A 24,833-nucleotide genomic window follows, 5' to 3' on the forward strand; every position below is an offset into this window, starting at 1 on the left:
ATGTCTTCTCCTGTCGGTGCTGAATGAGTTCTTCTAATGCCAGCCGATGCTGATTTCAATTTCAGCCTTCTGTCTTTCTCTTACCATCCTGAATATAAATGTTGCATGCCAACAGACATGTTTTGTTGATGTAGAGCAGTAGTTATGGCAACTTAGCAGGGTCACTGGGTTTGTACATACAACCTCAAGGATGGATTAGTGCACTGCGATTATTAAGCATCAGGATTTGTTCTAGTTGACATATTCTCTTTAGATGCTACATTTTCAACCTTTTCTAGTTTCTAGTTTCTAGTTTAAAAGGTCCAACAGTTTGGACCTAAGGTAAACTTGGAGAAAGATGTGGAGAGTAGACCCTGGACAAATGAAGGCCAAATAGTCTCCATAAACATAGCTGTGTCACAAACAGTGATAAAACTCTCCAGCATGAGCCAGAGAGATACACACCAATGAAAGAGCACGATAAAGAACACATTCCAGCATTTCGATCCTTAACACTTCAATCACACCATTTTGTAGCTTTGATTATTAGTTCTAAATAACATGGACGGCTTTGTTGTTTTCTGCCCAGAGACACATTTTGATCCATGTATGAACCTTCTGTTTGTTCATGCAAGAGCAGCAGTGACAGACCTGTTTTGTTCAGTGGGCAGCCTGCCATCACATCACATTGAGAAGTCCTTGTTGCCTGCTTGGCATCGTTACGAAAGCTTGGTCAGAAGTCAGCACTAAGTGGGGCAACTGTCTCTCCGGGCAGGATCTCCTTACACTGGGAAGATCCTGCTGAAGAAAGAGGGAAAGTGAGTGAGTGAGTGGAGAAAGAGGGGAAAAACGAATGAATGGAGGGTTGTGAGATGGTTCATTGATTGTTGCTGGGGGTTGTCAGAAAGCAAGAGGGAGAAAAATGAAGGAGGGGAGCGAGGCTATCTTCAGCCTCTCCTAATTCTCTTTAAGGAGCTTTGCTCTTCTTTCTGTGAATGGTACAAATATGATGTCATGCATTCTCGCAGGCCATTTTGATTAATGATTGGTTAAGAGGCTCATCCATCTCATGTGACCGTCTACTGGGCTGTCAATCAGCTGTCGCCTCAGTGTTGGGCTCAACAATGACACCCAACAAAACATGTCACCAGCTTGATAATGCTGGGCCTTTTTCCCTACTTTTAGTCTAATCCTATAGTGCAAGTTTGTGTTGGGTTTTTTTGTCTTACTTTCTTTTTAGTGTCCATTTAGCCAAACCTAACGAATTGGCAGATATGAGTGTTATTCAGATATTATTTCTTATTTCTGCGGTTTAGACTATTAAGCATAATACGAGGCCTCTGTTCATAAAAGCAAAGTAAATGAGTTACTCTCATAATAGCAACATTAGATTATGTCAATCAAGTATATGAAACATATGTATCACAGTAGGATTGTTGGCTTTGTTTATATGTAGAAAATATTGAAACTAGTATAACCTTTTTACTGCAAATGAGTCTGACAGTTTAACTCTATTCACATAATTCTGATTTTGTTCAAATGAGCAGCATGATTTAGCCCCATCTGTTTTGTGTTTGTTTTCTTTTAGAGTTGCAATAACACTTGTTTTTTGTCATCATCAGTAGTTCCTGATGTCATAAAACCCAATCTGGCTTGAACACAGTAGTTGTTTTGCCTCTGTGACAATGATGTTAGTGCACTGGGTTTATGATTCACACCACATTTATTTAACCAAACCAAATGTACAATAAAGTCCACAAACCAACTAGTTATTCTCTAGTTTATTGTTTAATTGATCCCAAGTCTGAGAATATACTTTGACATCACATTTAACTTTAATTACTGCTAATTACACGTTACAACCTTTCTCTGACTGATTTTCCTCCTCATTTTAAAGTCTGCTTTTCATCGTGTTATAGTCGGTATCTTGTTCCCAGGAGTCCCGTCTCTGTCTCACTGTACTGTACATCACCGTATTATCCATCTATTTTCTGTACCTGCTTAATCCAACTGAGGGTCCTGGGTTCTCATTTCTTTTCTGTCCCCTTTCTTCCTCTATAAGCCCGTTAATCTATTCATTCATTCATTCATTCATCCTTATTGTGACATTGACACTGAGGGCGTGACACATCATTTGTTTACTTCTGTGAGAAGACGGGCTTCACGGAAGGCTCTCACCCATCATTCACACATTCAAATGAACTTATATCAGGGGTTATTGAGTAAACCTCAACTCCCAATCTTTTTTATTTTGTCATCCAGATATATGGAAAGGGAGCATGTGGCGGTGTCTGGATTTCAGAATCTGCTGGAGATTTTGCATCATGTGTCCTCATGATATCAGCTCTCAACAAAGAGTTTTTCAAGCACATAATGTCGTACATCAACAGCACGTCACTGTGTCTGAGATGCTGGCTTGTTTAATGAACTGACAGCAAACCCAGACAAAAGCTTTGCTACACATAATTCAGCCGTCTCCCCTTCCCACCAAACACACACTCAACTTTCACTTATACTCGAGCACTTTCTCTGTTGCTTTCTCGAACCATTTGTCCGTCTCTGCTTTACTGGAAGGTCCGGCCCTGTGATCAATACACCATACTGAGAAATGCTGTAGTGTTTTTTTTGTTTTGTTTTTTTTTTATTTTTATGAAATATGTTGTAAAACAGAAAAATATTGGAATGTTCAAAAGATGATTAGTCAAAGTTTATTAATAACTTATCTATTATTGTGATTTATTTTTTATGGTTGAGTTCACCTGCACATAAACGTACCGTATTTTGCGCACTATAAGGCTCACCTGATTATAAAGCGCACCCTCAATTATGGGGTCCATTTCTGTACTCAACCCATACATAAGGTGCACCTGATTATAAGGCGTATGTATTACCTAATGTTCTCTGATTGGTTTATGGCTGCCAGCACACGTAGTGTATGTATTACGTCCCTGTGTCAGCGGGAAAAGGTCCGACGGTGAAGGACAACATCGTTGGTGGCTTTTAAACTTATAAACCTATAAACTGCACATGGGTCTGCATCACCCATCTCAGACTGAAGAACAGACACTCACTGGGACATGGGCAAAAGCATTAATGATGACACGATTCAATCGCTAAGTACAAGCTCCATACAATCTTCGCCCCATTCAGAGTGAATGGCTGGGATCCGCCTGACCCTGGATTCACACCGAACGCAAAGCGAGCGACGGAAGTGGCCAGTTGGCATTCTTTTCCAATGTAGGAGAGCGAAGAGAAGCGGCAAAAGTGAACGTGGCGGTGAGTGGCGCGAAGTGAGTGATGCGGAGGGGGCTTAATGCCCCGATGAATGCTCGGTGCTCCCCACGGTAAATTCAAAATGGCAGAATCCGTGACAGATTTTGGAATCCGGTGCACACATAAAGCGCGCGGCCATTTTTTGTGAAAATTTAAGGCTTTTAGGTGCGCCTAATGGTGCGGAAAATACGTTAATTGAAGAACTTAAATGATTAGTTTAGCCTTTTAAATTTAATGTCTGTCAGTTTGAATACACCCCACTCCTGAGAAGAATGTGCTCCAGGCATTATTCCTGCACCCCTCCTAAAGAGCGTTGCCCTCCCTGTGGAAATGAGGAGAGCACTGCTCAAAACAGGGTTGAAGGTGCCGAACAGAAGCTTCTCGTCATGTCCAAACAGAGCTGGGTAGTGATCACCATCTATCGTATCGGCCATCTGTCCACCAAGCAGACAGTCGGCCTTCACATCTGGATCATTTCTGAACATCTGTCTTCTGTATATTCCTTGCGTGTGCCCTGTCGTCACTGTCGGACTCTGGTAACATGTTCAATGTTGTGTCCGTCTCCGAGTCACTGATTCTGTGACACCAAACACACTCTTTTCATTTGCCTTCTTTTTTTTCTTAAGAAAAAACTTAAGACAAGCTGATTATCATGACCCAAAAGAGCCTAGCTCTGTTTGACATTATCCAAACAAAAAAAAAAAAAGGAACACCATGCACATTCTGCTTCGTTGAAGTGTTTTAAATAACATGATCTTCCCGTTTCCTGGATTCTAAAATGTCCACATTACCTCCCACTTCTGCACTGGCCAGCTACATCTTCCTGTGCTGGTGTAGGTTGTTTATCCAGACTGGCAGTTGGAAGTTGTCTTAGTGGTGTGTTTAAGTGTTATTTTGTTTATTCAGACAAGGCAACACTGCTACATAAGAGAAGAGCTACAAAAAGGTTGGAGTGTAGGCACAACCTCCCCTTTCTCCCTGCAGGGAGCCGGACACAGTCTGTGGCTGATAGCATTGTCCTTTTCGTTCAGATGTATTTTTCCTGTAGATTTGTTACGGGAAATGAGAGCTGTGTGAATTTTTGCTGTAAAAAAAGTTGTAACATAGCAGGTTTGTTGCTTTGCCTTTGCCATGCTGAAGCGACATGTTGCATATCCAAATTAAACTGTTTTTTTTTTTCACTGAGGTTGCAATTCGATCATAAAACAGCATTTCTTTATTTTCAGTAATATCTCATTTGAATGAGCTTGTCTTGTGTGCACAATATGCATTTCTCAAAACCAAATTATTGTACTGCCATTCGTATGAAGTATTTCCTTCCCACTACTCCTCCATCTGCAGGGCCCAGTACAGTGTGTTGGTTCCAGCCTTGTGGAACACCGAGGTCCAAGACTGGGAGCTTAAATGTATGAACAACCTGGTGCTGGATGACAGCCAGCATGGACCTAAAGCAGGTAACACACACACATTAGGAACCACTCTGTAGACAGGCTCTTATATGCACATACACCAGTCCTAACTTCATTGTTGATGATGGTTGAGTGAGGGAAGACCTCACCGATACGTCACTTTTCCAGAACAGATCTGAACAGAACAGTCTCTGCTACTACTACACTGCTGCTTCTGACGCTTTGCATTGCACTTGGTGGTGTGCTTGGATTCAGCTCCTCAGCCATAGAAACCCATTCCATGAAGCTCTCTACGCACTGTTCTTGAGCTAATCTGAAGGCCACATGAAGTTTGGAGGTCTGTAGCGATGGACTATGCAGAAAGTTGGCGACCTCTGCCCACTCTGCACCTCAGCATCCGCTGACCCCGCTCTGTCATTTTACGTGGCTGAGTTGCTGTCATTCTCACTCACTTCTACTTTGTTATAACACCGCTGACAGCTGACTGTGGAATATTTAGTAGTGAGGAAATTTCCCAACTGGACATGTTGCACAGGTGGCATCCTGTCATGGCACCACACTGGAATCCACTGAGAGCGACCCATTCTTTCGCAGATGTTTGTAGAAGCAGTCTGCATGCCTAGGTGCTTGAATTTATACACCTGTGGCCGTGGAAGTGACTGGAACACCTGAGTTTAATTATTTGGATGGGTGAGTGAATACTTTTGTCAGTATGTTAAAACTGGTATCATTAAAAAAAAAAGACTGTAGACAGTGTTTTTCTGTGGCTGCACTATCTTTAAAAGACTGATAGTAGAGCTTGTGTAATGGGCTCCTTGTGTTCGCACACGTGTGCGTCTGTCCATGTGTGCCTGTTGTCACCCCAAAGATCAAAGGAGCTGTTCTCTTTTGAAGGTTATTCAGATATCACTCTCAAGAACTGGAAACCCCTCTCCACTGGAGTCTGATCCTCACAAAGGACAGATTGGAATGCCGGTTTCTTGGGAATGTGCATGTGAGTGTGCACATATGCTCGTGTCGGTCGGTGCATCCTAACAGACTCAGAAAGGCTAAGAAATGACTCACATGTTTATAGCCGCAGGGCTGAAGAGAGCAGCATAATTTGTGTGTGTTTGTCGTGGTTTTCTGTATATTTCTCTAGACTTTGAGGGGTCTGACGTCTTTGCAGGAACAAAAATGCTGTACTCCACAAGTTTAAAGGGATTTTTGAGCATGTTATGGTTGGAACTCACTAAAGCTAAAGGATAGGCATGTGTTTGTGCATTTAACAGAGAGAGGGGATGAAAGAAAGAGTGGAAAAAGTGGAAGAGAAGTTTTCCTTTCAGGGCAAATGGAAGTCACAAAAGTGTGATTTATGGTGAGAAAAACCCATCAACACAAGTTTGTGTGTGAGCCAGCCTTTTTAAATATATGTGTGTGTGTGTATCAGATGAGACATCCTTATTTGCTGGCCTGCCAGACTATCAAGCCCTCAAGCAAGCTGTTGAAAATGAGCTGATTCATTGGCTGCCTCTCCAGTGCAGTTTTATTATTCTGCTCCACTCTCACACTTTTACTCACTCTCTGCATTAGTCACACATACCCTTATTAGTTCAGGCTGTTTACTTTTGAAGGGCTACTTTCTTTCTTTTCCACATTGGAACACTGTCCATCAATGAGTGTTTTATAGAAGCATCTCTGTTTCAGTTTATTAGATTCCAAAGAAGCAACCTGAGGTTTGCAGAGGTGACTTGTGTGTTTACTGTATTTGTTAAAGGCACAGTTGGTTTTTAGCCTTTTATCTCTGAATTTATCAGGATCACTGCTTTAGTAAATGTCGCGTTTTTTCTGTACATCAATTTGTGGAACTAATTTGAATAATCTACATCCAAATAGTTTAAATTTGGTGTTTGGGGGTCTGGGTCATGGACCAAGTTCCTTAATAATTTATAGATGGTTTTAATGTTCAAATGACTGAGCTGTGCTGAGCAAAATGATGGACCTGTTGAGCACCTATTGATGCGAGTACCTCAGCTTACATCATATGGTTTACTCTTGTCAGGATTCTTATATATTCGAGGCGTATCTGCCAGTCACCACGCAGAGCCCATACGCTGAAATCACTAATTGTTTGCTGGATAAATGGTCGCTACATCTCTAGTGGCATGTTTTGGTATGATGGAAAAAACCAATTTTTTTTTTCTCATGAGAATCTGTTTTAAAGCACTTGGTGTGAAGTTAATAGTTCAGGAAACTGAATTTTTGATAATGAATGATGGATTTGTCTGGATAATATTAACTTCCACTGACTGTGGCTGAAAGTTCAGGCAGGAAGTATTACATCGTACAATCTCCTCATACAAACTACTAAAACGCATATTGAATTCAGTACCTTGACAAAAACCTGTTTCTGACAGATTTAAACTGACTATGATATCCCATCATCTCTGTGTTCTCTGTTTACTGATTAGGTTTACCACAGTCCATTAAAGGGACCATTGATTGGCTGTGTAAATAGAGTGATGGAAGGTTAAGTGATCCAGTGTTAAGCTGACTGCAGGACGCCCTGGTTCATTACACTTTGCTTGTGCTGTAACGTTATTGCTCTAAAAAAGCTTTTTATCAGCATGAATAAATCTTCCAGTGTTGTGCAAGTTCACACTTCACGGGAACTACTTCACTAACTAGTTTGTGTTCATAGTTCATTTGAAATTTTGAACTGGGTTCACGGTCCCAAAATGAAGTAATTCAGGTTAAAAGAAAACGTTTTAGGTCTATATTCTCTGAATTGTGCTTCTTATGTGATACATGGTGTTGTGAAGTGCAAATGAGTCCTGGAATGTGGTTAGTGCACAGCCTGCTTTATCCCATCATTTTGCACACCGATGAATGGATATTAGCCACCAGAAGCCCAGTGATCTGCTTCAGTCTCATAAGAAACATCACAGCAAAATGTCGAACGCCTAAAAACGTGTTTCTTTTTTTTTTTTTTTTACTACTTCAAACCAAATTATATTATCAAGTTTGTCTTTATCTAAAGATTATTGGTGGGCCTTGGGAAAAATGCTCCCAGACTAGTGCTAAGGCTTGCAGATAGTTAGATCTAGATAGATCTTAAATGGAGACTTCTACACCCCCCCTACTTAAATAAGTCATTTAGAGCTCCTCATTGCAAATGCATCAGGCAGAGGAGTTACTTTATGATGATTCTCATTGTAAGCTGACAATAAAGTTGCATTTACTGGCCAACTATTCACATTCTTCAAATAAGATTTTGTCTTGGTTATGTAAATAAGAAAAGCTTATTTTCTGATCACTCATCCTCCTCCTGTGTGTGTGTGTGTGTGATAGATTTATTTAAAAAGGAGGTGTTGAATGATGTTGTAGTGTTTGAAATGTGACAATAAGGTCTCTGGGGCCTGTCCAACAGTCTGAGTCAGCATTTAAGCACTGAGTTGAAGTGACTTTAAATTATGCTTCGTCAGGCTGAGAACACAAAGATGTGTTCTTATGTCCTCTCCAGGCTACTTACCTATTGTGCACCCTTTGTTTTCTCTCCCCCTCATCTCCTTCCACTTTCCTCTTTCACCTTCACGTCCTTCACCGCTGCTATATTAAACTTTTCTTTTCTTCAGCTCTCTCCTTTCTCTCATTTTCATCTTCTTCTCTTCTTTCCTCTACTTTCATTTTCTGTCCTGCTAACTTTTCTGTCTCCTATTTTCCATTACGCTCCTATTGTAGTAGCAAATGTCACAGTCCTGTTCTCCACAGCAGGCTCCCCTGATACCTGCACTATTTTCTTCCCGTCTGCCTGCTGCTTGAGCCTTCATGCAGTGACTCAGCATTAATTTTATGCAGTGCCCCCAAACAACCTCCTACAGCCAGTGGTGCATAACTCGCATAAATTTTACCTTTATCAGACTAAGAGTCATGTCTAAATCTGCAGTGTCGTTTGCTTTAAGCACTGATGACCAGGCTGAGATGCAAATCAGAGATAACTGACAGGTAAGCAAACGAGTCCATGAGTTTTTTTCCCTTTTTTGCAGTATAAATCTGAGAAAATGTGTTTGAAAGTGTGGACGTGTATCTGTGACTTCTAAAAGATACTTGGGCTATTTCCTTTTCTCTTTACTCGTTGTTATAAAAAATGCTGTTGGCACAAAACAGCTGTTTTGTAAGGCTAATTATGAACTCATTAAACCTGGTACATTTCTTTTATTTTTTAATTGTGTTACAATTTTTAGATAAAAGAAAAGATGTTTTACCCACTCTTTAAATTAAATATAGCACACAGAAGACACCAACTGTGATAATCAGCTTAATGTTTCATTGATGAGCCAGAAAAGACGAGGCTCCGTTTCAGCTGCTCCTGCTGTTTGCTTTACTAAATGGACTAAGTGTCAGCCTGATGTCCTCAGAAAACTATCTGTCATTAGATCGCAAGCTTTAGTTTACTGAGCAAAATAGAACAGAGACAACCGATCCACTTTCTTGGTTTCTGGTTCAACTCTGGTATTTGAACTTGAATATTTGCCAATAGCACTGCGCTCCCCAACCAGAGCCATTTTATTTGAATTGCAACATTAAAATAAGATCTTCCTTTATTTGGTCTCTCAGCAGCAAGAGAATAACGGCACAATAAAAATATAACACACAAAACAAGATTATAACTAAGAATCAAACATGCATTTAAAAAAATAATAATAATCTCAAACAGTAACAGGAGTATCACAAAAGGAACAGTTAGCTCTTTCTGGCCCAGCTGTGCCATCCTACTGGCATGCAGAGAGACGGCAAACAGCATGTTGGACCTATACTCTTCACCCAGAGTGGGTCCGACTTAGCAGCGTTCCCCTCCCTGGTTACATGTGACCCTGAGAAAGGCCTGCAGCTTCACATCTCAGCCTCCACCTTCACATCTCAGCCTCCACCTTCACATCTCAGCCTCCACCTTCACATCTCAGCCTCCACCTTCACATCTCAGCCTCCTCTTTCACATCTCAGCCTCCACCTTCACATCTCAGCCTCCACCTTCACATCTCAGCCTCCACCTTCACATCTCAGCCTCCACCTTCACATCTCAGCCTCCTCTTTCACATCTCAGCCTCCACCTTCACATCTCAGCCTCCACCTTCACATCTCAGCCTCCACCTTCACATCTCAGCCTCCTCTTTCACATCTCAGCCTCCACCTTCACATCTCAGCCTCCACCTTCACATCTCAGCCTCCACCTTCACATCTCAGCCTCCACCTTCACATCTCAGCCTCCTCTTTCACATCTCAGCCTCCACCTTCACATCTCAGCCTCCACCTTCACATCTCAGCCTCCACCTTCACATCTCAGCCTCCTCTTTCACATCTCAGCCTCCACCTTCACATCTCAGCCTCCACCTTCACATCTCAGCCTCCACCTTCACATCTCAGCCTCCACCTTCACACAGCTGTCTGAGCACTGTTCATCTCGACACTTGAGAGACCGTAGCATTAGAGCAGGGAATGACAAAAAGAGATGATGTTAATCCTTCAGTGAGAGGCACAAAAGGGTGTTTTCTCTGGTTTTTGGTGAGTCACACCCAATTATATATCCTTTGTTTAGCCCGAGTTTATTTATTCATATGCAGAAGCACTTTTCTAAAATCACCCCAACCATTGTAGAATGGTCCATGTTCTCCAAATCAAGTTATTTAAAGCCATCTTGAGAAGAAGGGCCAAAAAAAGTCTGAAACTCCAAAAATAAACCAGGGCGTCCATCAATGTGCCTTTTTTTCCCCGTCTGTCTTCTTTTACCATAAAAGCAGTCGTTGAGATCATTACATGAGCGCCAGAAGACGTGTGCAGCTCCATCAAACCCTTTACTGCAGCAGTTTATCACATACTGTAAATGAATTGTGTGTTTTACATTATATTTCTTTGCTATGTGGACTTAACATGGGCACAACGAACACTTACAGATAGCTTTTAGGCTTTGGATAACGTTTTAGAAAATAATTTAAAAATATTTATAAAATGTATGTTTACATGTTACACTAATAAAATATCATTCACATCCATCAAATTCCTTTGATCCAAATGCTCAGCCCTGCTTTGGATCTAATGGACCTCTTTATGACCCAGAAAAGAAAAAGTTGGATAAAGCAGACATGATCTTCTTTGCTGTGCTTCGATTAATATAGTATGTTTTATATATATTCTGCCTCTTGTGTTCAGTGAACTCGGTGTCATATATAGTCTTCAGCTCTCTACATTTTATCCACCGTTTTGACCTCTGTCCATCTGTTATTTGGCTCCCACAGACTCACTGCAGTCCTTTATGTATATTTAAGTTTGTGTGGGGGGGGTGGGGAGGGCAAGACTGCATCTTCCAGATCACTTTGTGAGAACAGTGATACCATTTGCCTTCTTTTTGCTCTCTGGTTCATGATAAATGATTCAGGCACTGAATACTAACGTAATGGCTGAGTGTCCATCTCTGACAAGAATAACTGCATGTGTGTGTATATATATATATATATATATATATATATATAAATGGCATTAGTTTCATTATTAGAATGACCACAAAAAACATTAGAAGATAGTACAAGGTATGTGATGAAGGATGCTTAGTGGTCAAGATGTGGAGTTTGTGACCTTTGTGTTGTCATTGCAACGCTGCTGTTAGCAGCTTAAGGGTTCAGTGTCGCCAGCAGACCCAAAGGTGACTGAAACAAGAACAAAATAGCCACAATAAGGAGCTGCTTGCCACCCAGAAAACTCAACATTTTTCATCATAAGAACTGTATATGGAATTGCTTGCCATTGGTGCATTTTGTTGGTTTTTCAAATGAAGGGGCTAGAAGAAAAGAAATCTGGGTCATCTTTGTTGATCTTGTTGTCCTAAACCATGGTTTGAATTGGATTGTGTTCATTAGTCCCATAAGAATGTCACCTCTGACCTTTGTTAACACTTAGCCTACATATGACCCTTTATATTGGGCCAGCTTTCTAGTAAGCCTTTCTGTAATCCCCCCTCTCCTTCTCCATTTGTTTCTGCTAGTTTAGGTGGAATGCCACCTGCTCCGTCAGCCCCGGGGCTGACCCACTCCCATCATTAGACGTCTATACTGTGAACAGAACATTTGCCATTTAATTTGGTTTCTTACTGATGTTCAAGCACAAACTCGTCTTAGGCATGTTGAATTTTTGTCATAAACAGTGCAAAAAAGTGGATTTTTTTTTTCTTCAATGAAATAAGCAAATATTCACGACTGAATCATCCAGCAGAAAGAGAGTCTCTGATCGTGCACTGACTCTTCTTTTTAATACGTTTTTGATTAAGTTGTCTTTACTCAGACATGTTCAGCACAGCAATGGCCGCTGTCCTGCAGGTTTTAGATGTTTCCCTGCTCCAACACACCTGATCCAGATCGATGCCTCATTAGCTGGTTTGTGCAGAACCTAACAGTCTTTTGAAGAGATTAATTTAATCTGAACCAGGGAAACATCTAAAACATGCAGGACAGCGGCCCTCGAGGACCGGAGTTTGACATCCCTGCTCTAAGGTATCTACAGTACTATGTCACAAATTCCATTACATTCAACCCCACTGAGGTCACAAACCTGTAGCAGCGAATCAGACAACAGCTGCTGGAATTACCTTTGACTTCACCGGGTTGTTGCAGCGGTTGGAAGTTTTTAATGGTTCTTGTCCTTGTTTTTGCTGCTTGCGTTAGCATCCATGGACTCACCATGATGTCATGCTACATGTACCCCACTGACGCTCTGCACACTTTTGTCTAATATTCCCTCCTTTTCAAAAATCCAGTTAATTTCTAGATGCAAGATTTCTTCTAAGATTTTAGAATTTTTAAGCGCATCATCAGTTGTGTCAGAAATGAGTTTTGTATTGGTTTTTGCCTCATTCACAACAACAACGTGTGCATATGAACCGCTTTGACCAGCTGATCTAAGGCTGGTTGATCCGCTGTTTAAATATTGTGCAAATCCACTCACTCCATACATCTTGAGCACAATTATGCACATAGTTTTTTTTCTTCTTCTTTGAAAATTGACGTCCTCAGTTTTCTAACACTTTCCTGGTCAGCTTGGCTGTCCACTTGATGATAAAGGAACCCTTCAGGCCTTCTTCACATGAATGATTGTGTATTGATTTGGTGTGTCTGTGCATTAAGAAGGGAGGGGATGATGTAATGTGTCTGTGTTAGAGGGCTGAATTATTTTTTTTTTCTTTGTTTTGTGCTGCAAGTTGTTCTAAAGCAAGAAAAGATTTTCCTTATCAAAATGTCAGGCTAAATATCTCAATGGTTTGCCAAATATAATTGAGTGACCTTCAATTTAAATGGGTGGCCTGCCCAAGGTTTAGCTTTGTGTAGGAAAACCTTTTACTGTTGTTCAGCTAAGCTTTTTATTAACTAGTCTCTTTAGCAGTGTTTTTGTCAGTGTGAAAACGAGCAGTTTTTAAGCAGTAAAACACAACAAGGACTGTAAAACTGTTAAATTTCTGCAGGACGAATAAAAGACTAAAACAAGAGCAATGAACTGCCTCTTCTTATCCTCCTATACTAAATTAGAAGCAGGCAGCTGGTTGGGAATTCTGTGCTAGGTTATGGTTCCTAATTAGAATTATGAGAAGTATTAATTATTTGTGATATGTGTTAAATGAGGGCATTAGAAGCTGTAGGTGGGAGGGGAGATGAAAGAAGAAGAAGACAAAAGGAAAACCGTGTTGTCTCAGATCCCTGAACACTTTTCTCCAGGTCAGACCCTGAAGGTTTTCCTGCCAACGTAATATCCTCTCTGTATGTATGTCATTGCTGGCGTTAATGCTGCTAGCTTTTACCTTTATAAGAACTAATACAGCTTTCTCTACCTTATCCCTGTTCAGCTGTTTCTCTCTGTGGAGCTTCTGCAGCTATCCTGGAGTTTTGCCATATAACTGAGGTAAAAGGAGGCCATGTGTATGCTGAGTATGTTAGGTAATGGGTGGAGAAGCGCACGGTTTTGTGGTTGTACATGTAAGTAAAAGCTGTGTTTATGATCTGAGATAGAACTCTGCTCTCAGTCTTTAGAAGGGGGTGTGCCATATGAATGATTAATGGACTGTTATATCTATGTTTACTCATAGTAATATCTAGGGCATAAATTGTTAGCGAAGTTGTGCTATTTTGCATACTCGATCTTTTCTGATTTTTAAAAACTTGGTTGTGTTTCTGCTCTCCTTATTTGACAATATCGGCAGCATCATGGTAACATGAGTTTCGTTGGGTCTTACAACCTGCCACATGTGTGGTGACTATTGAATTGTTTCACCAGTGTCTCTATTTTACAGTCCCTCCCCGCTTCTTCTATTTTCCTAACTATATTCCATTAAAACGCCTCTCTCAGACTCTTAAGCCATGGATTTATCAAGAAACTTGGGAAACTTTTGATTTGTCTGAGCTTTGTGCACATTAATGACTGAATATGTGCATGAGCAGGCCCGGTGTATTAACTGCTGCGTGTATTCCCATCCACTATTTAATACCATGTTACTCTGAGAGCTTTTCCTGTCCGTCAGTTTCACTCAAGCAGCACGCGTACAAAAGCAAACCACGAGAATAATTTAGCTGCTGTCTGCTTTTGATTTAGAAGAACATGTTGTCTCTGAGATGAGAAGTTGATCCCACTGGGTTCTTAAGTATTATTACTAACTCAGGCTGTTGTTACAAACATGAGTGTGGGTGTAAGTGTTTGGCCAAAGATCTTACGTTTGCTCTCAAGGACTGCATGGAAATGTAGAAATGCAAACAGTCTTGAGGTCTTATGATAGTGATGATTGAGTGCTTTTCTGCTGTGATGCTCTAGAGGCCAGATTATATATTGTCAAAAGATTTTGAAATCAAGTTAATGGGAGCCGACTCAGGAAGAGAATTACACAGGTTCAGACACCACTTTGTCTTAATGTCTTATGAGCCTCTCTGCTTGCATTAATCCAGAGAAAGATATTAGTTACCCATGCTGTTAAATGAAATATAATTCTTTATTTTAAAGAAACCCATTTCAGTTATTACACAGTTAATTTTGAATATGTCGACAACTGTTGGGGTTCTTTGTTCAAATTAAATTAGTATTTTTTATGTGTCTGTCCTTTCCATTTGGTTCTTCTGGGGCATTTTTCATATGGCTGTGTGACACAAACCTATCAAACCATCATGTTTTTTAAATGATTTTATGTTTTTGATGTAGAGTGATGGATGCGAGTGCCAAAAAGATTAATGAGGAGGAAGCAGACGATTCATGCTGAAGTCTGATCGGCTCTGAGGTCTAACAAAAGCTAGAGGAGGAATCTTAGTGTGCAAAGTACACCAGTATGAGCCTAAGTTGGTCACCCGTCATCTCTGCATCAACAACCCTTATTCATCAACAGCTTAGAAAACTACCTTGGCAGTGGATTACTATTGGAAACAGCACAGCACTGCAATACAGAGTTACATTGAGAAATGCTGTGTAAACCTTTACTGTGCAAAAAGAAGACTAATTTTACCCTTTTCCAGAGGCAGCGTCGACTTCTCTGGACTCTGGCCATCACTCAGTGGAAATGTGCACTTTGGTCAGACTGATCAGTCAGTGAGTCTACATGATGAGATTAACTGGATTATAGCTATAGTTGGGTTATGCTCCTTATCTGAGGGTAATTATCCTTGGATATATGGCGGTGAATGAATGGAATCACTGGCACAAAGCATGTCATACCCCAGTACGATAGGTGGCGCTGTACCTATTTCAACTATCACTAATAGAGCCACTTCCTGTTGGCGTCTTCACCACCAACAACAACAAAACTCAGGCATTCAGAAAGATGGCGAACGAAGAGCAAGATGAAGCTACGTCCCTCTACATCTGTGATGAGCTGGTTATGGAACAAACGCGATGCACAACGGCGCATTCTCCATCGCGTTGTTTGTTTCTTTCTGACGGCGGCGACAACAACAGCAATATCGCCTCCTTCGACTTCCGGGTGACGATCCAGGGAAAAAAATCTTCGAAAAATCCGATCCAATGTTGTCTCCATGCACGTTCAGTTGGATAGAGTTATCTCTGGGTTTTAATTGGATCACGAATAATCCGATCCGTTTTTTTTTTGTCAGATTAAGGTGTCTACCTGAACTGAATAACTCAGTTTTATTGTAATTTAGCCATTAATCCGAGCCGATGGTGCTGATGTAACCCCACTATTGTAGATCTTTGGGAAGAAATAGATGTCAAGTACTCAGAACCAATAAAAATAAAAAGACCATCACGACCCTTACAAAGCAACAAGTTCAAAGCGCTGGCTCTCTGACCGTCGGGGGTTGTATCATTGCTCTTGGCAAAGCTCGTTTACACGTCTGTGATGGCTGCATTCAAGCAAAAATAGTTGATTGATATTTTTGAGCAACATGTGCTGCCTTCAAGATGACATCTTTTCCCCATGCGTTCCATGTAGTTTCAGAAAGACGATGCAAAACTATATTCTGCAAAGGGACGGCACAGGCTGGTCGGTCCCCATCGAAGAATGTGTAGAGGAATTTGGAATTAATAAAGTTACATGGATGCCCTGCACTTTCTCACACTTTATTCATTTAGATAACTTTGATTGGGGCTGTAAACATGAACAAGTGGATGTGGAAACTGAGTATTAGACTGATGTTAAGGGTGGATGCTGGCTAACTGAATATTATGCAGATATTGGACAGTAAAGCTGTATTTGTTTTGTATATTTGTTTTTGGGCTGGGTGGTCTGTACAGGTCCAGATCCTGTTTGTTTGATTAATTTACTGATTAGAAAAAAATCCAACACAATAACATCATTAATTGGTCTCATTTGAGTCTGTAAGGTAAGGCCAGCTTTTACTTTTATTAACAAATATTTACATTTAGTCAGACTAGCTAACATTGTTCTTTTCCAGCTGCTGATATTTTTCTGTGGTGCGTGCGTGCACGTGTGTGTGTGTGTGTGTGTGTTGTTCCTGCACACCTCTTGGCTTCAACCCTCCTAGAGCAGAATTTGCTGAATGCTTTGTTTCTTCTGTTTCTTTAACCTCTTTATCTACTTTCCTCCATCTGTTGGCCTGTTACTGTTCTTTGGCTTAATGATAATTCTTTCTCAGTTTGTTCCCCTGTAAACATGCGATTACATGGAAGCACACATACACTGAAGACATGACGGTTTGTATTAAAAGCTCAAGAAAACCAAAACAGAACTTTCAAGTTCTGAAACAAAATGGTTTTTATGATGCGTTTGGATGCTGTCTTTCCATCTATGGACCATGAGTTCCCTGTGGAAATCCCCTTCTTCTCACTCATAATCTTAGACTTAAGTTTATCTCTGTTTTTCATTCGCCTTCATGCTTCCTTCTATTCACTTCCTCCTTCCTCCTCCCTTTCTTGATCACTAAAGACTGAATAAATAATTTTTAGGTCATTTTCTTTATATTCTGCCACGGCCCAGTGTGATAGAGCATAAAAGGTTTATGCTTACATAAACTCTGTTGTTTGGGATCACGTGATTACTCCTGATTGTTCGGTCTATTGTGCGACACCTTTTTTTTTATGCTGTGGGAGTTTTGGGGAATTTTTAGAGGTTAGCTGAGGGCTGTAAACTTTAAACAACTTTGATGTTGCTGATGAGCCAGACAGATAAACTGTGTACGTGTCCACATTTCCAGGCTGCATCAGTTGGCACTTACTGCAGATTAACCGTTATAGGTCAAACCAAGAAACAAATGCCTTTGTTCAGTAATCCACCATCTACCTCCACTTGCATACGTGGTCGTTGCTGGACATATACAGCACCCCCCCATATTACTCTAATCACATATTTTCTATTTCCATCTATAAAGACCTTTGGTGTGTAGAAATAGTACAATAACATGGTAAAAATCATCTTGGCTAGGGATGTAGATCTTTATGAGCAAAAAATATTTCTGCACATTATGAGCATTGATAAGCATTTATGGTTGGAAAAGTGTCTTCTTTTGCATTCCAAATGAGCAGATTTAAAAGATCAGGCCTGTCTTTTCCCATTGTGCAGCTCAACCATGTCCCAGAACCCTGCATGACTGATGTTGTTAGACTTAATAATTCTGATCAGCTCCTGATGGGTTCCTTTTTTCTATCATTATCATTACTCTCTCCTCCTTTCCTCTCGTCTGTGTGCTGTCAACCAAAACAGTCTAAAAGGTCCATATCGGTTCGTCATGCTATTCTAAGTTATTCAGGTTTTGGTGGGAAACGCAGTCAGATAACACCATTTTGAACTTTTAGTGAAGTTTTGACCCAAAGATGGAGGGACTGATTGTCCATTTTACATTTGATAAACTTAGATGAGCAAGCAGAGCCAGATGGTTCCCATCAGCCATCCACTATGATCATATCTGAGCTTGGCTGGTACCTCAGTACTTTAGTTGTTGTACCTTTTTGTCCTGCTGCAATCTAAGATGCTTCATAAGAAACTGCATGAGATTGTGGAAGAGAAAAAATAACAACATTTTAAATTATAAATGGCCACACTGGCAGTTTGTTAAAAGGTCTATACTTGGGCACAGACTCCAGCAGAATGGGTGCAGATGCTTCCAGTTTGCAATGAAAAACATGTATTTGTAGCACTGTGTGAAATATCGCATGCAGCGCAGTTTCCATTCGTATTTGAAAGGTTATATAATGTATTATGAATTGTTCTGTCTGTGCTTCGGACTGGATCTGTAATTAAAGGTTAATTGTCATGCTGTCAGCTTATCGTTACACAAAAATTGGATATCCAGCCTTGGTTCTCAGTTTTTTAGGGTTTTTTTTGTATTATCTGAGCCGTTTCCTTCCTTCCTGCCCACCTCCTCCTCTTTTTCTCCTTCACCTTTCACTTCTCTGTCCTTTTATGTAAGGCTTTTACCCTCGGCTTCTCATCCTTCTTTCCAGTAGTAAAGAGCTTTAACTGTCCATGTTATCTCACCAAACAGTGTGTCGTCGTAGCGATGGAATGACTGCAGGCTGAGTCATAACCAGCATAACCATAAACAAATGCCTGATCCGGGTCTTATTCTCACTGCGTCCCTGATAAGGACATTAAGAGACTTCGGCATCTGTGTTAACTGCACCGTCGGGTCATATCTGAGAATCTGCTTTGGCACATCTCACTTCTCAACGTCTCGGTAAAGTTCAATATGTAATTACGATATCTTTTTTAAAAACTTTGACATTATCTGGTTTGAATAAAAGAAATCAATTCGAGCTTTGACCTGCAGTAAGACCGACTCCAAGCAGAGTTTTCTGCCTGAACATGACTCTCTGAACTATCTGCCACCACTTTTCCAACCTGAAAAAAGGCTTTCTGTTCCCAACATGCCAAGTAATGATCGCTCAGCCGGTCAGTCATAATGATGTTGATCAGTTGATGACCCCCCCCCCCCCCCCCCCCCCCCAGCTGGATTAGACTAACTCATCTTATGTGTTTCAGATAGAATCTTAAACACTGCCCTCAATCTTCAAGTATTTGGTACTTTCTTCATGATGTGTCATAAAACGATCACATTTTCTACTTGTTCTACTCTGAAGCTTTTCATATTGTGCCCTGCAAAGGCTTTAAACTACATATTGTTGTACAATGACTCCATAAAGGATTAATTTTGTATTTCTATAAGAATGTATCTTACATTCATTAAGATTTAATCATATATATATATATATGTGGGATTTTTGAATGCAGCTTAAGCACCAAATGGCTTAACCTCTCTTAGCTACTGTCACCTTACTTTTACTTTACATTAAGCCATTTTTATTCACTTAAACTTTCTTTTGCCCTAATGTTTCTTCTTTTTGGTCTCTATCCAGTCTGTTTGGCCATACATCAGCTGGATGGACCCTTGAATGTGCTTATTACAGTGACAAACAAATGAAAGTCTTGCTTTGCAGCCACCAATGCTGTCATGCGACCTTAGGTTATAATGTGATGGAGCGTGATCTAATCTAATCTTCAGAATTTTCATACATACCTGTTGCATGCAGCTCAGATCAAATTTCCAGACTGTGACAGCAGAGAGGGTCTCGTTCAGCTGTCACACTTGAGTTTTGAATACAAGCTGTGTGGTAGTTTCTCTTTTGCATTTATCTTGGTTTTAAATAAGTAGGAGTGGAATGTATGGGTCTCTGTGTTTTGCTTCCCTGGAGAAGTTTTTAGTCTCCATTACTTTTTTCCCCTCTCTGCAAATGATCAGCACTTCAAAGGTGCCGTTGAGCAGTGTCAGTGATCTTCCAGGCTACAGGATCTGCTGACCCCAGGCTTACATTGGAGCTTATTCAGTCTCGTCTACAGGTGTGCTGCCCCGCCAACTCCCAGAGGACATCCAGTGCTTCAAACACACTAAAATACAACCTTCAAAAGGCTGTGAGTCATCAGCATTAATTCTTGGACATTGAGGAATCAGCAGAGCACTCTGTCACCCGAAACTGACTTTGAGGGAGAGAGATGGAGAGTGGGCAGAAAAACACACACTGTCATTCATACCTTCTCATTATATCCCTGAGTCATAGAGAAAGCCTGGAGCTGAGCTCACAGACTATAACATTAGTAAGTGTTCTGTGTCAGTCACGATTTTCACCATATGTTTTCATTTAACAGCAGCAACAAGTTGCCTCATCACTTTGTGTTGTGACGTATTTGTTTTAGGTGGATGCAATCATCCGATATGTCGCTCTGTTAAGGATTAGAAGACCATAGTAGTTGAAGATTAAGCTGTCATACTGGTTATTTTTACATATTTTTCTACTTGTATCAGTTTAAATATGTCCTTTTCAAAGCAGTGTTTCAGTTCAGTTTCACCTAAAAAAAAAACTGTTAAAAGAGCTGTGTGTGTGTGTGTGTGTGGAAAACAGCAATTTAAGACTAATTTGGCTGTGTTACAGGGACTGAACAGAATCCAAGATTGAAGGGATTTCTTTGATTCTGAGCCAATGTCCATTGAATTATAAGTTTAAAAAATAAAGTTGTGTTCCTCAGAATACTGGGGAGATAATCTATGACAAAGAGCAGAGATGGGAAGAAAAGAACCTCATGTTAAGCTGTATTCTATTGTGAGAAGTTATTAGGGAGCATTTAGCTCATCAGACACTTTGATTTTTAAATGTAGTTGCCTTTTATTTTACTTTGGGAATACTGACAGTTAAGAAAACACTGTTATCCCCAATTAATGACCCCTGGATGTTAACATTTCCTTTTCCAGTGGAAGCCATTCGCATTACCTCCAGTAACTCTCTCTCTCTCTCATTAGGTTACACAAAGCTGCCAAAAGAATCTGCTGTGAATATCATCCTAAAGTCCGGCTGTTACAAATTAGAACTTAATGTTAATGTTTCCTCTGGTATTACAGAGTGAAGCTATGAGAGCTGCCATTCTCTCATTTTCTCTCCAAATGTTCTGCACGTTTGTAGTTTTAAAACTCGCAATGCTGGGTTTGCTCCCTACTTTTCGTCAGTGCAACAAAACTCATTCATATTACAACATCTTCTTACATTAGTTCATACCAAGGACATGGACCTGAACTCATCTCCAACTCTCCTCAGAGGTTACTCCAGGTTACTGAAAGTGGGGCCTGATAAATTGTAATCTTTACCTGTGAAAGATTGTACCTTTCCCAGGTGTAAGTGAACTTTTCCCAAATATGTGTCAAGATTAGCTCTGTGTGCCTCTGATCCTCCTCAGGACAAGCGAGTATAGAGTTTCCCAGTTGGGTAATGATAATATGATAAAGCGAGGTCCTGTCTGACACTATTGTGCTGGTCAAAGTTGTTCTTTTTTTCTTTAGGTTGGGTGAGAATCAATGTCTAACTGCTGGGTGGCAGCTTAGCGAGGGTAGAAATGCCTGCACAAGACTTAGCTTCAGCAATAAATCACTCGAACGCACTCACACAGCCGTTGCAGCCTACTCATTACAACCCTGAGTCATGCTGGAGCTGCGCAGGTGAGCTCACCAGTGTTGATACATCCGCAGCCTGTTTTTACGTGCTTAATGAAAAAGTACAAAAAAAGCTGTTTGTTCAAGCCGGTGATGTTTTTGTGTATTTTTATCATGATTTTTGGACTTCACTGACCCATGTGTTGACTTTATCACAGCTTGTCATATTCTTCAAAAGGAAAGTCTTGTAGTCCATCAGTTAACCGCAATAATGAGAAGGCAACAAAGCACTAACTAGACCTTTCCAAACTGGGGAAAGGGAACTCGCCATTATATCCGAGTTAAAACAGTACTCTGCTACAGTAATGTAATTGACTTGGTTCCCAACCTGTCAATTACTCTAAAAGCAGTTTAGATTTGGGAAGAGTCAACAGTGTCAAACATCTTGTCAAACCCACAATGCCAGAATAATTTAGCCTCCTAATTTATTTCAGTGGATGAGCTAAAGCTTTACATTTTTATCCTGTTAGTCTTTGGGTGGTTAACAGGAGACATGCTGTGACACATCAGTGTTTTGAATTTGGTCGTGGAAAGGGACCTCTCCTTAACTGATGTCTGACAGTGATAGAGATGGATCGGAGGGAGGGAAGGAAGGAAAGAGACATGAGGCAGAGGGAGAGAGCCATGGGCTATAGGAGGGGGGAGGGTGTGTCTGGGAAACTGAGTTGTTTTAACATCAAAGATAACCCTATTCAGGATTCTCCAAAAGCCTTGCATTAGGCAGTAGACACAGCACTTTATCATTGGCTCTTCCTGTTAGGCAGAAGCCTCATCCCTGAAGCTTGTGCTCAGTCAGTGAAATGTGCTCTTACAAATTAGAAGCCTGCATTACTCCTGCCCTCCCACAGTGCACAAACTTACAACCAGACATGCATTTCAGCTTTTCTGTGGCCTGGTAACAAAGAACGAGATGAATAGATTTTGAGAAAATGGACTGGAGCTGTAACCGAACCCTGCGAGTCACTGAACTACTACGACTAAAGTTTAAAACACAGTGTTCATGTTTGAGTTCTTTTTTCTTTTTTCACAGAATTGCAAAATTAAGCCGGAAATGTGGACAAATAGTTTTCAGAAAGTAAACTGTAACTAACACAGGTGCTCTGCTGTAGCCGAGGATGAACTCGAGCCTTCCTCCCAGTGAGCAAGACAGCTGATTTCTGTTAATGAAGCTGATCAACAGAGAGGCGTTTGTCTGATGGCAGTCCCAACGAGTTGAAGGGTCACGTTTACTGCTGCGTAGCATGTAAATGTCTGGGAACCGTTGGTTTGTCCTGTTCTTGTCTGATGGTTGGGCTCAATCAGCTCAGCAGTCCCTGTTTTTTGTGTTTCTTGATGTGCCAAATGTACTGCACGCAGGACAGCCCAGCACCCAGACTCTTAAAGTATGAAGCCATGCAGCATGTGTTTTGTCATCGTGTTGCTGAAATATGCAACTGTGTTCACAGACAGTGATTTCTGAAAGTGCCTCTGAGCTAATGCAGTGATTTCCATGAAAGAGATGGGTGCTTTTAACGCAGTGCTGCCCGAGGGCCTGAAAATCAGACACACAATACTGATTGTTGTTGTGTCCCTCGTGCACAGAAATGTCTTGAGATTCTCTGGATCTTTTACAGAAATAAACTACTGCAAACAATAGTATATTCAAAGTCATTATTCTGAAACTGCTCCACAGTTAGGAGATTCCTGAACCTCTGTCCATCTTTACTTCTGAGGCACTCCGCCTCTGTAAGGTGCTCTTTTTATACCCACCCATGCTAGTCAACCTAATTAGTTGCAGCATGTTCCTCCTGTCGTTTCTTTTTAGTACCGCTTACTTCTCCAGCCTTTTGATGCTCTTTTGGCACTTTTTTGAGACCTGTTTCTGCCATTAAATACGAAGAAGAGCCTAATATTTTTTTAATTGAATCCGAACCGCTGCTCTGCAGCAATGACCAGCTCCAAACCAGTGTTTGAAAGTCAACTAACTTTTCTCCAAAGGAGGTTATCAGGAGTCAACAGGACTCTCTGAATGTGGGATTGGCCAGCTCACTGGAAGGAAATCCTGCAGCAGGCTCTACCTCTGCACCCTCCTGTAACACAGTGATCTCACAAGCCCTCCAGTCTGTGGTATCAGTAACCAAAAAGGGAGAAACATGGAATTCAATACCAAGGTCAGAGATGATGTCCATATGACTCTAAACAATTGCTGATGAATACTCGGATGAACAGTGATCAGATCTGACATGACAGACGGCTTTCACATTTCTGTCACTGCGTAGCTGTTGGCATTGTATGTGATGTACACTCACTTCAAAAAGACTCCACCCAGCATTGTGAACTATACTGTAATTATTCTGTGATGTATTGCAGAACAGTTGGAGAAACAAAAGGACACACTGTCCAGTCAAGTCAGAACAGAAAAAGAGCGCCAAAATCTATCGACGTCATGTGAAGCTGAAAAGACGACTTCAAAGGGTAAGTGCGTGTTTTGTGCCCCTACTGTACATGTGTAGCTAATGAATGCATTAGTCTCATCTGTCATTGGGTTTTTCACGTTTGTTTGTACAACATTATTCTATGCAGCAGGTCTTAACCCTAAGCATCCGTGTCCTCGCTTCGCTGAATGTTCTCTGCTGAGATGAGCAAAGGAGTCAGTGGCTCGAAATCAGTTCAGCTTGTCAGCAGAGCCGAGTCGTATGAAAACATTGACGAGTGCGAGCCTGTTTGATCTCCTTCATGCTAATGTTTTACGTTGTGATGGTACGGAAAATGCTAATCAAACAAAAAAGAAACACTAAGTGATTCTTACATTTACTTTGAAATCGGTGCAGATTCATGTTTTTATGCGAGATTGAGCAGTCGTCTGCAGAGGAACTTTAACATCACGTCCCCGTTGGTGCGTGCAGTTCGCCATTAGCCAGCACTTCTCTCCAATCTATTTAATTGGGTTCTCCATTCCCAGTTTTAGGACTCTTGATATTTTATAGGACAATTTGCAGTATGTGAAAATCCAATTAAATTCCATGTAATATTTATGCAGAAATAGGGAAAATTCTTTCGGGTTTACCAACGGTACCGTTGGATCACACACAGCAGTGTTGTGGTTGGAACATCAGACTCGGCTGCTTCTTGGGTTGCATGGCGGCCTCGGACTGCAGCAAGAAGGCTCGATCAATGCTTTCTCTTCTCAATCACATCAGATCTATTTTCAACACTCCCTGCATTCTAAAAAATGATCTCTCTGTTTGAA

The 24,833-nt window shown here is 40.9% G+C and overlaps 1 protein-coding gene across 1 annotated transcript in view; it reads left to right on the forward strand.

The window, feature by feature from the left end:
- LOC140306691 (uncharacterized) overlaps positions 1 to 24,833 on the forward strand; it is a 50,863-nt gene that overhangs the window by 8,838 nt on the left and 17,192 nt on the right. The window contains exons 10-11 of the mRNA XM_072385290.1: positions 4,594 to 4,706; positions 23,954 to 24,058. Of these exons, the coding sequence (XP_072241391.1) occupies positions 4,594 to 4,706; positions 23,954 to 24,058 (218 nt within the window). The remainder of the gene's footprint in view (positions 1 to 4,593; positions 4,707 to 23,953; positions 24,059 to 24,833) is intronic.

This window comes from Leuresthes tenuis, unplaced genomic scaffold (assembly GCF_036924035.1).
Source record: "Leuresthes tenuis unplaced genomic scaffold, fLeuTen1.0.hap1 SCAF_5, whole genome shotgun sequence".
NCBI lineage: Eukaryota > Metazoa > Chordata > Actinopteri > Atheriniformes > Atherinopsidae > Leuresthes > Leuresthes tenuis.